General features: G+C 43.7%; 1 protein-coding gene and 1 pseudogene across 1 annotated transcript; both read right to left on the reverse strand.

The window, feature by feature from the left end:
• Nucleotides 1–3,314: 3,314 nt before the first annotated feature.
• On the reverse strand, nucleotides 3,315–4,095 carry RAB6C (RAB6C, member RAS oncogene family). The gene is given in 2 exon segments (XM_032145899.2): nucleotides 3,315–3,823; nucleotides 3,826–4,095. Coding segments are annotated over 2 exon segments (654 nt in total). The 5' UTR covers nucleotides 3,971–4,095.
• A 4,685-nt stretch (nucleotides 4,096–8,780) lies between these two features.
• LOC116463037 (NADH-ubiquinone oxidoreductase chain 5-like) lies at nucleotides 8,781–12,416 on the reverse strand (annotated as a pseudogene).
• Between the last annotated feature and the right edge of the window lie 2,719 nt (nucleotides 12,417–15,135).

The raw sequence follows: 15,135 nt of genomic DNA on the forward strand, positions 1-15,135 counted from the left end.
GCATACTTGTGCCTGATTTTTCCTCTTTTTTATTTTTATTTTTGTTTGAGACAGAGTCTCACTCTGTCACCCAGGCTGGAGTGCAATGGCCAAATCTTGGCTCACTGCAACCTCCTCCTCCCGGGTTCAAGAGAATTATAAAAGAGCAATATAAATTCCTGTGGAATTCCCCTTTTACTTAAGAATTTAATATCAGCAAATTAGTTTAACAAGGCTGTTTTGTAAGAGGCTGCGGTTGCATTCAAAAATTGGAATGGGAACAACGACTTGTAAAAATTCAACATTGCATTTATTTATTTATTTGTTTGAGACGGAGTCTCACTCTGTCACCCAGGCTGGTCTGCAGTGGTGTGATCTTGGCTCACTGCAACCTGGGCCTCCTAGTTTCAAGCGATTCTTCTCCCTCAGCCTCCCGAGTAGCTGGGATACAGAAATGCGCCACTACGCCCAGCTAATTTTTGTAGGTTTCACCATGTCAGCCAGGCTGGTTTTGAACTCCCCACCTCAGGTGATCCACCCACCTCAGCCTCCCAAAGTGCTGGGATTACAGGTGTGAGCCACCACACCCGACCAAAAGTCAACACTTGAAACTACCACCTGTTACATTCACTGTGTCTATGATTGGACATATCTTTTTCGGTGGCCAAAAAATTATAAAACAGACACAGAATAGTCTCTTCAAAAAATTAAGGATGTTCTTTCTTCTTAAAAGGATTATAAGACCAGACACGGTGGCTCACACCTGTAATCCCAGTACTTTGGGTGGCCGAGGTGGGCAGATCACCTGAGGTCAGGAGTTCAAGACCAGCCCGATCAACATGTTTAAACTCCGCCTCTACTAAAAATACAAAAATTAGTCAGGCCTGGTGGTGGGCGCCTGCAATCCCAGCTACTAGGGAAGCTGAGGCAGGAGACTCACTTGAACCTGGGAGGCAGAGGTTGTGGTGAGCCAAGATTGTGCCACTGCACTGCAGCCTGGGCAACAAGAGCAAAACTCCGTATAAAAAAAAGGTGTGTGTGTGTGGGGGGGGGGGGGGGGGGGGGGGGAGGATTATAAATATAATTCGAACTGGCCTCTAAATTAATTTGGTCGGTATGTTTGTGTGCGTTGTGTGTGTGGATGTGTGGATGTCAATGGCAGTAAAAGGTAAAAAGGGAAGGCGGTAAAAAGGGAGATGGTCTAATATTTTCAACATATTTTTTATTTTTGTTTTCTTTTGTGTTTTATTTATATATTTTTGGCAGCGAAATTGTGTTTACTAAAAAAAAAATCTGGACTACGAACACACTTCACTGCTTTGAAGAACTCCAAGCCAAATAAAAGGACCAATCAATACTAAAAGCAGTATAACTGGTTACTTTCTTAAAAATACATAAAAAGAATCAAATGCAACAGTGTAGGAAGACAATCACCCCCATGTTAGAAGTCACGACTTCTTCCAAATAAAGAATATGACCCATCTGCCATAGTGAATCAATATTTATTTCAGGACATGCCATGTCAAAATAAAACAAAGAGTCAACCCTTGCCTTTAGCAATTATATTGTATTATAAAAGCACTTTACAACTCCATCCCATCTTTAAGTTACTGGTGTGTGGGCTAATGATTATCTGTAAGCATTTCTCTATTCAGATCCATAATCCAAGTGCTGTCTGAATATTACAAGGTGACAATAAGTGGGAAGTGGAGGAGGAAGAGGAAAGAGAGGGGACTAAGGTTCTCCCAGTTTAAGGTTTTGTTGCAATGAGGGGATGAGGAAGTATGAAGATATTTTTGTTGTCTTTTCATCTTTATACTGTGTTAAGTAATGTTTACAACATAAACTCAGCAGGCTTTTCCTGACCTGTAACTCAGAAGTTTTCTTCCTGCAAACAATGTATTTACAAATGTGTTTATTAGCTTACACGGCAACCTCACAATAACTAGTAAAGATTAAAAGGGCACACTCCCAGTATATTTGTTTGCAGTGTTTTAAGGGAAATACATATTGCCATGGTGAAGCTCTAAATAGATTCAACGAAACATCTAAAAATTGAAAGTTGTTAAAAAAAAAAAAAAGCAAAGAAATATCACCAAAGAAAAAAGATTAATCGTAGCTTAAATATAAAACTAAATCACTAGCTAAACTATACAGATCTAATACAAACCAAAACCAGCCTGAAAGACCCAACCTTAAAAAATGCTAAAAAAATAAGGCATAAATCTGCATAATATTGAGTTTTATTTCCATTCTCTCCTTTCCCTCTAGTATGTATGCTTTACCTGATCTGCCTCTAGGGGATTACAAGAAAACGGTTTCCGGTTTCCGTCTTCAATTTGACCTCAAATGTCCTGAGCAAAGTTTTTGCTATTCTGCTGAGGGTTCTTTTGCTGGTAAGCTTTAGATACCGTTATTTCTGCTAATTCAGTAGTTTTGATCGTAGTGCCAAATTTAAATTCTTCCACTGGTTCTTCTGGAAGGAATTAAACTTTTACCGTGTCTTGCCTGCATAGTATTATTTTTTTTAAAAAGAAAACCAAAGCAAAATCTATTGCTTAAAGAGGTTTCTTATTTTGTAAACAAACAGAATAACTCTTGACAACTTTAAAACCTTGGGAGAAATAGTTCATTAGAACTTCATTATCTTACCATGAAGAATTAAATACTAAAAACCTGTTCTGAAGCACTTGGTTACTTTTCTCTCCCAGAGTCTAATAAAGCACATGTGAAAGGATCATTTGTTTTAGTCAGAAATACATTTTATGTTCTGCTACTTATAAGTACTCAGTATGTTCTTTAGGACTCATTTTGAAGATGCACCAAGAGCCTTTTCTCATTCAAGCACTGCCTGCCATTATCGCTGAATTCTGACCTCAAAGAAGATCTAAGTAATTTATATCAGTGCTCAAGAATAATTTTGGACATCTTGGCCCATAGCCTACAGCAAGTGGTATCTGTAAAATTAAAGGATAATTGCGGTGGGCTTGGTCGGACTGCTGCTTTGCCATCTCTTGTTTGTTTTGAGGAAGTGGGGGGAGGCAAGGTAAGAACAGGGAAATAGGGAATGGGGTAAGGGAGAGGTGAGAAAAGCAAGGAGAGATAAAGCAGGCTGTGAACACACTGCTTGTTAGCCAAGCCATACTCATACTGCTGAGATTTCCATCATTTTGAAGTACATTATCATAACATTAAAAAAGAAAAAATGTTAAGAAAATATATCTAATTTTTAAAGTTAGCACTGGAATATGCTGAAATAGTTTGCCTTTTTGTAAAATATAAATAATGAAGACGCTGACTTTTTTTGTGCGTGTGAAGCTAATAGATCATCTCTACTAGACAGGCAGCAATGATGAATTGCAAAACGTTATTACTGAAGGGAAAAGGTTCAAGCCAATATTCACACTGCAGTCAGTGAAAGAGTAAGGGGGCTTCTGAGGAAGGGCTGAAGGTGACATGGGAGAGTAGCAGGAACAGCCTCCTTCGCTGACTGGTTGCTCCTGAGGCGTTTCCAGTTTTACGTCCCTCATGTCTTCTCTGCTTCTGTCCTGTGTGCTTTCCATTCCCGGCAAAGCTGCTGCTACACGTCGAAAGAGCCGCTTTACATTGTATCCAGCTTTTGCACTCGTTTCAATAAACATAACATTCAGCTCTTTGGCTTTCCTCTCTCCCTCCTCAATTGACACTTGCCTCTTGTCAGCAAGCTCTGTTTTATTTCCTACTAGCGTGATGATAACATCACTTCCTCTTTCTGTTCTGACATCAACAATCCACTTTGTAGTTTGCTGGAAGGAGTTAACATTTGTGATATCGTAAACTACTACAGCTGCAGCAGAATCACGATGTAACTGGGAATGAGGCTACGGAGACGTTCCTGACCCGCAGTATCCCACAGCCGAAGCCTGATTGTTCCATCCTCCAAGTACATAGTTTTCGATAAAAAGTCAATGCCAATTGTTGCCTGATAGGTGTCGTCAAATCTGTCATACATGAATCTGGTGATCAAAGATGTCTTTGCAACGCTTTGCTCCCCCAGGAACACCAGCTTGAATTTCCTCGGCGGATTCCCGCAGTCTCCGCCCGCGGACGTGGTGGAACTAGAGGAGCTGCCGCCGCCTCAGCCCAGAGACCTCCCGGACCGATGCTGCTCCAGCCGGCTGACGAAAAAGGCGAGCGGAAGGGCGGGCGCCGAGCTCTCTCGGCCCCTGCAAGGCCCGGTGGAGGAGCCCGGCTGGAGGAGCCCGGCTGGAGGAGCCCGGCTGGAGGGCAGCAGGACTCTCCGCAGACTGGCAGCCGCCGCCGCCTCCCGGCAGATAAGCCTTAGCACCGAGCGAGGCCCGCGGCTGGGAAGAGGAGGGCGGTGTCGGCAGGAGCCAGGGGTGTGCTCTGGCTTCCCAAGGCTAGGGCCGTTCCCTCCTTCCGCACCCGGCTCCGAGACCTGCGGGAGAGAAGCGCAGGGTGGCGGAGCCCGAACCGCAGACGTATCTGGGACCTCTCACGCGCGGCGCCTCGGCTTCCACAGCCGCCGCCGCCGCCCAACCTGCTGAGTGCCTCTGGCGCGGCGCGGGGCGAGCCAGGGCGCCTCAACACGTTTTTTTAAATACACAAAACATATGTACTAAAAACAATAGGGCGGTGAAAACAAAATATTGCAAACTAGAAAAAAGACAAAATTGACATTTTAAAGACTTTATTATGTATTATTAAATATATGTTAAATAGAAATGTTATAAAATGTAGCGTCCCTATCTCCCAGTCTCTGTGAGAGGTCAGAAACCTAACTTTCCTAAGCCACAATTAAGCAAACACATCTGGCCTCATCACATGGACCAACCTCTCTCCTAACATCATGCAGGAAGTTTCAGTAGCTCCTGCAAAACTCTCCCACCTTGCATTTGAACAGATACGTCAACTGATACAATTACACAAGAATTGCATAAGATATTAGACCGAATCTCACAATCACACTCAGCCTGATTATCAACCCTTCTCCTGCATCTTGCTCACCTAAATGTATCTACATTTTCTATGAACGGAATAGCTTAGAAATGTATGTCGTCCATGTATTATAGTGTAAGTTATTGTAATATAGAAATATGGACTTTCTTTAACTCCCATTTTCTGCCTAGGAAACAGCAATATTTTTTGAGCATGGCAAGTGTTTCCAAGCATTCAGAAGTGGAGAGTGTGGGTTATCCACTGCGGAATGAGGTCTGCTTGTCATCCCCTCAGTCTCCACTGCTCTCCCTCCCTCATCTCTCTCTGTTTCATTGATGAGTATAGAAGATCAGTCACTTTTATATGAAATGAAAACTGATGAAACTAAGGTGTTGATGTGATTATCCAACCAACCATTTATTGAGTGTTCATTACAAGTCAAATTGTGTTCTGAAGAACAGCTCAGGAAATGAATGTTTGACATCGATATACATAACAAATACGAACATACCATTAAAAAATCAGACCTCTTATGACAATCCAGATTCTCATGTAAGTTTTGTGAAGCTCTTTCAAGATGAGAATGTAACAATTCAAAAAAATTATTTAAACAAGTCATTCTTGAGACAGAAAAATGGAATTAGAAGATCATATATGGCTATTTCACTAGCTGAAATCTTAAGTACTGTTTTTAGTCAATTGACAGCCATATAATTCTTAGTTTTATATACTGATATTCACCAGAAGTTAAAAACTTTAAAAAGTATTTCTGTCTCATTCTACTAATTTTAAAATTTCATTTATTTGGTTATATTTCTTCATTTTACCTGGCTTGAATACTTCTTTCCTGCCCAGCATTAAGTTTAATTAACGTCTAATTTGTTTACTTGGTTTAGTTACTTTTGCCCATGCTTGGTACAGTTCTTATGGAGCAGGCATGTAGAAATGTTTACAAGTTTATGGTCCTCACTCTTCCAAATCCCTAATGGCAGCACCCAACAGACACATACCACAATGTAAACACATACACACACACACCTGCACACCCATACTCACTCACCTACACACACACACACACACCTGCACACACCCATACTCACCCACCTACACACAGACACACACCCATACTCACCCACCTACACCCAGACACACCTGCACTCACCCACACACACCCAGACTCACCCACCTACACCCACACACACCCATACTCACCCACCTACACACAGACACACACCCAGACTCACCCACACACACCCAGACTCACCCACACACACCCAGACTCACCCACACACACCTGTAGTCCCTAGCTACTCCCAAGGCTGAGGCGGGAGATGCTTGAATCTGGGAGGCAGAGGTTGCAGTGAGCCAAGATCATGCCTCTGCACTCCAGCCTGTGCGACAGAGCAAAACCCTGTCTCAAAAAAAAAAAAAATTTAGACAGTTGTGGTAGCCCATGCCTGTATTCTCAGCTACTTGGGGGAGCTGAGTTGGGGGGATCACTTGAGCCTGGGAAGTCGAGGCTACAGTGAGCCGTGGTCATGCTACTGCTCTCCAGCCTGGGTGACAAAGCGAGATCCCTTCTCTACAAAGAAAAAAAATAAATAAAGAAGTCATCCACTATGGGCACTGAGTCTGATAACCACATACTTTCCTCAGCAAAAATCTCCCAGTAGAGTTGCTTTTAGAAAACAGAAGTCATCCCAGCGCAGTGGCTCATGCTGTAATCCCAGCACTTTGGGAAGCCAAGGTGGGAGAATTGCTTGAGCCCTGGAGTTGGAGAGCATCCTGGGCAACGTAGTGAGACCCCATCTCTATATACAATTTTAAAAAGTAGCTCTCTCACCCACAGCTGAGTTTTAACCCCATCCTCCCACTCCCCACCCTCCAGGACCAGGCCCTGTACTCACCTCTCCTGTTCTGTCCAGGGGAGCCTTGAGGGCCAGGAAGACCCTGAACCCCATTCTCTCCCTGCTCCCCCAGGGGGCCCAATCAGTCCAGTGAGACCTGAGTGGCCCCTAGAGAAGGGAGCAGGTGGTCGGGGAACACAGGAGGAGTCACGTGGATGGGGGAGAAAGGCCAAGACACAGAGAATGCCCTGGGCACAGGGTCTGTGGGTGGCCCTCACTGAGCAGGGACCCCGGGGCCTGGCGGCTGGGGGCCTGGAGCAGAGCAGCCCCTCAGAGTCCCACAGGCTTCAGGGCTGAGGGTGATGGGAGACACACCTGGCCATGTGTCTGTCACTCACCTTCTCTTCCTCGGCTCCAGCATCGCTCCCGAAGCCAGGAAGCCCTGGGGGTCCCTTTGGGGAGACAGGAAGTCCCTCTCTCCAGAGAGAGGCGGAAACTCGGTTCTCCCATCACCTCCCACTTCCTGCAGGGCCTTAGCTGGCCGCTCCAGGGCGTCCACCCTCACCCCTCACCAGCCCCATCCCAGTCACTCACCACAGGACTGGAAGGCCCAGCCTGGCCTGTGGCTCCAGGTCAGCCTCACTGACCCTGCAGGTTTGAGGGGACCCCAGGGATGGGGAGGAGCACCCCAGACCATCAGCACCAGCTGGGCCTGTGGGACCCAAGGCACCCACAGCACCTGGAGGCCCTGAAATGCACACAAGGAGTGTGTCCTGAAAGGCAGTGGAGGGGATGTGATTTGGAGCAGGGGTTCAAGGTGCAAGGGATGAGGCAGGGAGCAGGGCCCGAAGCCTGGGAGCCCCAGGGCAGCAATAAATGTAGGAAACCCCTGTCCCCAGAAGGAGTCAACATGGGATACGTGGATGGGGGTGGATAGACATCTGGAGACAGAGGCACCTGAGGGACAGGAAGGCAGAGGGGAGGCTCCAGCACCCAGGGGCAGCCTCTCTTTCATCTGGGCTTTACTCCTCATCGGCCCTGGGGACGAGGCATGCCAGCGGGACCCTGCAAATGGGTCGGGAAGCGAGAGAACACGAGGCCTGGGCAGCCAGGTGCCACTCTTCCCCTTCCTGTGCTACACACACACACACACACACACACTGCACACATGCACATACTATAGACACATTGCACACACTGCACACACATGGCACACACACACAGATGCAGAGGTCCTGTTGTGAAAATGCAGAGGCATCTGTGCATTTGGGGAAGAGCCAGTCACCCACACCCCACCTGGTGGCCCAGGTTAACCTCTGGCCCAGCAGAAAAGCTGGCCCGTCCCTCCTCCAATGTCCATTGATTGGTCAGTAAACATGACCACCGCTGTTGAGAACACATTCACCAAACCTCAGGAACAACATACGCAGGACGTCACAGACTCATAACCCCATGTGCTCATGCACCCCCGGCCATGCACACATCAGGGACAGCACAGATACCAGGCATCTCCCTGCCTGCCCCACCAGCCATTGCCCAATCTCTACCACATGGCCCAGGGACTGCCTCCCAAGGTCCCAGAGCCCACCTCACTCACCCACTTGACTAGTGGCCCAGGGGGTCTATTCTCCCAAATGGGACCAGGGAATGCCTAGGAAGAGAAGAATTGGGATGGGTGCGTGTTTGGCCTCCAGCCAAGGGACCTCTCAAGAGTGGGTATAGAAGAGGGCTAAGGGGCTGAAGGCTGGGGCTCAGTGGGGGTGGTGGGGTCACTGGTCATTCACAGATTGTCCTGGTTCGCCATCCTTGCCACAGTCACCCTTAGCACTGTCCTGGCTCGGCAGAGGTGAAGCAAGGCCAGAGGAGGCCCCAACCTGGCTGGCATCACCCCTAAAACTGCCAATCCTCACATCCCCCTGCCTGTCCTGCCATATCTCCAGCTTCCCAGTACCCAAGCCCATTAGCCACGTGGAGGCTCCTCATAGAAGCCCCACCCTCTTTTCCCCTTCCCCCTCCCTAAGACGCCCGAGTCACCTTCTTCATGGGGGTCAGGGTCTCCAGGAAAACCAAGATCCTGATCCAAAGAGAGAACAAGGATCAAGGTCACAGACCCTTAAGCCCGCTCAACACAGACTACCACAGGCACACGCCACCCTCTCCCTCTGTACAGACAGTGCCTGACACCTTGCCGGATCTGTCCTACAGACCCTGGCTGATGGATGAAATGAGTACTCAGACACAGGTATGCAGTGTAAGAGCAGCTAAGTGACTGCCTGGCTCCAGTGGCCAGAGAGCAGCCGTGAAAAGCTGGAGCTGCTTGCTTTTATTCAGTGCAGGCACAATGGTGAAAACCTGGAGCCAATACAACCTGTAGGTAATTAACATTTATTGTTCCCCTTTCAGGGAACGTCAGGTGCATGGATGATCAAAGGTCAGTTCCTGGTTGACATAAGTGAACAATCTTGTTTAAGAAAAATTCCCCCACACTCCCTTGTAGCTACCCCTTGCCCTGTACCTCAGGGTTATAGAACAGCTGCCTTCAGCTCTTCTCCTCCTGGGGCTCTGTAGAACCTTCCGACCTTTCAAAAGGTTTGTGTCCTTTCCCTATAGTTTTTCCCACCACTCTGGCCAATCCCCCACACCGCCTCCCTAGGAAGAGGGTCTCTTTTATCGGAGTGTGATGAGATTCCTGAGGGGTTATTAGATCCTGTTTCGTGAAGGAATAGAAGGTGGAGAATTGTTAGTGCTATAATGATGAAACGTAAGATGAAATGGAAGGTGAAGAATCATGTACGAGTGTCTTTGTCAACTGAAATTCCACCTCAGATTCACTGGACAAGGTCAGTCCCGACATATGGAGTAGCTGACATTAGGTCTGTGATTACTGTAGCGCCTCAGAATGATATTTGGCCTCATGGAAGTGCATAGCCTGTAAATGCTGTTGCTGTGGTTGCAAGCAAGAGAATAATGCTAGTATTTCAGGTCTCTAAATATGTGAATGAGCCATAATATAAGCCTCGGCCGACATGTAGGAAGAGGCAGATGAAGAATGTCGAAGTACCGTTAGCGTGAAAAAAGCGGATAATTCAGCTGTAGTTCACATCTCGGTTAATATAGGCAACTGAAGAGAAAGAAATTGGGGTATTTTGTGTGTAATGTATGGCCAGATATAACCCTGTGATGATCTGAAGGATTAAACAGGTGCCAAGAAGTCAGCCCAAGTTTCATCATATAGAGATATGAGATGGAGTGCGGAGGTCGATGAGTGAATAATTAATGATTTTTATTAGTGAATTTGTTTTACATATTATGGTCATTAGTGTTCTTATAGTTGAAATATAACAATGGTTTTTCTTATCATTAGTCATGGTTATAATCCATGTGGGAATAATGACATATGCTTTGTTCTTATTAAGTGTTCTTTTGGTTATGGGATTTGTAGGTTTTTCTTCTAAACCTCCTATTTGTGGGGTCTTAGGGTTAATTATTAGTGGTGCTGCAGGTTGCGTTATTGTACTAAATTATAGTGGGGCTTTTATGGGATTAATAGTCTTTTTGATTTACTTGTGGGGGATGTTGGTTGTTTTTGGCTATACTGTGGTGATGGCTATTGAGGAATATCCAGAGGAGTGAGGATCAAGCATTGTGGTTTTAGGAACTTTATTATTGGGTTTAGCAATAGAGTTGGTGTTAAGTTGATGAATGGCTGAGTATGATGGGCTGGTGGTTGTAGTTAATTTTAATAGTATGGCAAGTTGAATAATTTTTGAGGGTGAGGGGCCAGGGTTGGTTTGTGAGGATTCTGTGGGTGCAGGTGCTTTCTATAATTATGGGTGTTGATTGGTGGTGGTTGCTGGTTGAACATTGTTGGCTGGTGTTGATGTTGTAATTGAAATTACTCAGGGCAACAGATTAAATACTTAAGAGTAAAGTCAAAAAGGATGGAATAAAAGAAGAGGAAATAAGATTTAATTAGGCCTTTTTGAGTAGTTGTAGTAACGGAGGCTGTGATTTGGGTTTGTGAAATTGTTTTTGGTATGGACTTTTCTAGTCAAATTAGATCTAATAGAAGTGATGCCAGGTTTTGGCTTGTAGATAGGCTTGAGTGAGGGGTTATACGGTGAATTGTGATTGAGTAAAATCCTAATATGTTAGAAAAGTTGAATATTTGTAATGGGTGTTTTATTTTAAGATTATTAGTTATAGAACTCAGTTCTATAGCCAGTAGAAGCCCTAGGATGGTTACACCTAGGGCTGCAAGTTTTAGATGAGGTGCTATTGTTGTTTGGGGGGATGAAGCAGGGGCAATGCTATTGGTGAGGAGAAACCCAGCGAAGATGCTGCCAACTATAAGGTGTTTAATTGGATTTATTAGGGAAGGATTATTTTCATTAATGTTGATTAGGGTTGGGAAGTGGGGTTGTCCTATTATGGCAAAGAAAGTAATTTGGATACTGTAGACACTTGTTAGGGAAGTGGCAATGAAAGTAATAGAGAGGGCTCAGGCATTGGTATATGACGTGTTTGCGGTTTCGATGATGAGATCTTTAGAGTGAAAGCCTGTGACGAAGGGCATACCCGTAAGTGCTAGGCTGACAATAAGAAGGGAGGAGAAAGTAAGGGGTAAAGTCTTAAATAGTCCTATTTGTCAGATGTCTTGTTCATCGTTGAGGCTGTGGATGATGGATCCTGAACACATAAATAATATAGCTTTGAAAAAGGCGTGGGTGCAGATGTGTTGGAATGCTGGGTGTGGTTGATTAATGCCAATTGTGGTTATTCTAAGGCCTAGTTGACTTGAGGTGGAGAAAGCTACGGTTTTTTCAATATCATTGTGTTAAAGCACAGATTGCCGTAAATGAAGTGGTAATAGCTCCTAGACATAGTGTAAGGGTTTGGATTAACACATTATTTTCTATGAAGGGGTGGAAACGAGTAAATAGGAAAATCCCTGCCACAGCTGTAGTGCTAGAGTGGAGTAGGGCTGAGACAGGGGCCGGGCCTTCCATGGCGGAAGGAAGTCAGGAGTGGAGGCCAAGTTGGGCTGTTTTTCCTGCTGCTGCTAAGGGAAGGCCAATTAATGGAAGATCGGGGATAGGATTTAGGATAAATATTTGTTGAGTCTCTCATGTATTGGAGGATGTGAGGAATCATGCTATAGCTAAAAGGAAGCCAATATCGCCAATGTGATTATGTAGGATAGCTTGCAGGGCTGCTGTATTAGCATCTGCTCAGCCATGTCATCAGCCAGTTAGTAGAAAAGACACAATTCCTGCACCTTCTCATCCAATAAAAAGTTGAAAAAGTTGTTGGTGGTAACTAGAATTAATATTGTGGTGAGGAAAATAAATATTTGAAAAACTGATTAATAGTAGGATCTGACTTTATATATCATATTGAGAATTCTATAATAGATCAGGTGGCAAATAGTGCTACTGGAATAAACATTATGGAGAAGTAGTCTAGTTTGAAGCTTAATGAGAGTTTAAGGGTTTGGATTGTTATTCAATATCAGTTTGAGATGATGGGTTATTGGTCTGTATATATAAACATTGTTGTGGGTATGAGGCTGATGGTGAAGGTGCATGCAATAGCTGTTTTTATGTAATATGGGTACGAGTTCTTCTTGTAAGGGTTGATGAAGGTAATAACAATTGGTAAGGTTAAGTAGATTAAGGTTATTATGGTAATACGTGATTATTACTTTTGTTTGGAGTTGCACCAATATTTTTGGTTCCTAGGACCAACAGATAGCTCTCATCCTCTAAAAGTTGAGAACGCCATGTTGTTAGGCATGGGGGCATGAGTTAGCAGTTCTTGCACACTTTCTTGGTAAATAAGAAGCAGCAGACTTCTACTATTAGATCCATAATCTAACATTTTGATTAAACTGTATTTGTAGGGTATAGACTGTATAATAGTTTTAGGGTTTAGAGATAATAGGAGAATAGGTGAAAGGTGTATAAATATTAATACAGTTTCTCATGTAAAGGAGGGCTTAATATTGTTAATATAATAAGTAAGTGTTCGTCATTGTGTTGTGACAAGCATGTGAAGGAAATAAAGGGCTGTAATTAATATATTATGTCCTATAAGCATAATGGTAATATTTGATCAGGAGAATGAAGCCACTATTATGAGGAGTTCTCCTATTAGATTAGTGGAGGGGGGTAAGGCAGGGTTAGTAAGATTTGCTATAAGCCATCAAAAGGCTATTAGTAGAAATAATGTTTGAAGCCCTCCAGAGAGTAATGTGATTCGTCTGTGGATTCGCTTGTAATTTGAATTTGCTAGGCAGCAAAGTAGGGACGAAGTAAGTCCATGGGCAATTATGAGGATAATTGCACCGGTAAAGCTTCAGGGGATTGGAATAAGGATGGCCATAATAACAAGTGCCATATGGCTTACGGAGGAATATGCAATAAGTGACTTTAGCTCAGTTTGTCATGGACAGATAGAGCTTGTCATAACTATACCTCATAAGGATAACATGAGGAAGGGATAGACTATATATTCTGTCAGGGGGCTGAGGATAAGGGTTGAGTCATATTAGGCCGCAGCCACCTAGTTTTAGGAGTCCTGCTGCAAGTACTATTGAGCCGGCAATAGGGGTTTCTACATGGGCTTTAGGAAGTCATAGGTGAAGTCCGTATAGGGGTATTTTTACCATAAAAGCCATTATACACACCATATAAAGTTGTTGGATCAGGAAATTAATAGTTCTTGGGTATTAAATGTTATTATGCTCAGTGAGCCTAGGATATTTTGGGTGTAAGTAAGTATAATAAGTAGGGGGAGAGATCCTACTAGTGTATAAAGTAAGAACTATGTGCTTGCATTGAGGCGTTCTGGTTGCCCCAGCGGGTAATAATAATTAAGGTGGGGATAAGTGTAGTTTCAAAGAGAATATAAAATATGATTAGTTCTGTGGCTGTAATGCTGTAATTAGAAAAACCTGTAGGGAGATCAATATGGAAATATAGAGCTTTTTCCATGGGAGTGATTCACTGGAGAGGTGATATTGGCTTGCTATAATTATAAGAGGTAATGGCCAGGCTGTTAAGATTAGAAGGTGTGGTGTTAGGGGATCAGAGGAGAAAGTTGATGAGAAGTTGAATAGATTGTCGTTGAATTGATTAAAGAATAATTGGGCAATAAAGCTGATAATTAGGCTGTGAGTGGTTATATTAATTCTGAGTATAGGATTTTTAGAGAGTCATGTTATTGGTAGCAGTATGATTGTTAGAATGATAATTTTTAGCATTGAACTAAATTTAGGTTATGCACATAGTCTAAGCCATATGTGTTGGAAATTGAAACTAGTAAGGCAAGGCCCACTGCGATTTTGCAGACAGCAAATACTAGTAGGGTGATGGGTACTACGTTTGCTAGGGTAAAATGTATATTTAAAGTTATAAGGGTATTTATGATGAATAATTATAATATTATTCCTCTAGGCATAGTAGGAAAAAGTAGTATTTATATATAGTAGTGCTGGCAGCTAAGACTGGGAGAGAAAGGAGTAGAAGAACTGCTGATATTAGGTGGGATCGATAGATTAATACCCCCAGAAGGGATATGGTATATGCGAATGTAATATTTATGTAAATAGGGGGCATCTGGTAAACATGTTCTGTCGTAACTAATGAGTCAAAATCATTTATTTTGGCTTAAACTAGTTACCAATTCAGTTCAGTCTAATCCTTTTTGAGTTCATTCATAAGTTAACCCTGGGATTAAAATGATAACTAGCATAAGGGATGTACTAATTGTTAGTGTCAGGTTACTTGTTTGAAGGGCTCATGGTAAGGGTAGTAGTAGGGCGATTTCTAAGTCAAATAGGAGGAATGTGATGGCTACAAGAAATGATTTTATGGAGAAAGGAATGCGGGTGGAGGATAACGAGTCAAATCCGCATTCGTAGGGGCTGGATTTTTCTGTATAAATATTAAGTTGTGGGAGTCAGAATGTAATAGCTGTAAGTGACAGGACTAGTAGGGTGTTGATTACTAGGGCTAGCGTTAGGTTAATTAATCTTTTTCAGATACCATCGAAACTAATTGATTGGAAGTCAGTGGTACCGTTTGTACTAAAAGAATAAGACCCTCATCAGTAGATAGAAATATACAAGCATAGTCATACCACATCTACAAAGTGTCAATATCAGGCGGTGGCTTCAAAGCCAAAATGATGGCTAGATGTAAAGTGGCATTTTAATTGGTGGAGAAGGCAGATAGTAAGGAATGTTGATCCAATAATGACGTGAAGCCCATAAAAGCCTGTAGCTATAAAAAATGTTGGGCCATAAATTCCATCAGAAATAGCAAAGGGAGCCTCTAAGTATTCTGAGACTTGTAGGAGGGTGAAGCAA

This window comes from Hylobates moloch, unplaced genomic scaffold (assembly GCF_009828535.3).
Source record: "Hylobates moloch isolate HMO894 unplaced genomic scaffold, HMol_V3 SCAFFOLD_24, whole genome shotgun sequence".
NCBI classification, from domain to species: Eukaryota; Metazoa; Chordata; class Mammalia; order Primates; family Hylobatidae; genus Hylobates; species Hylobates moloch.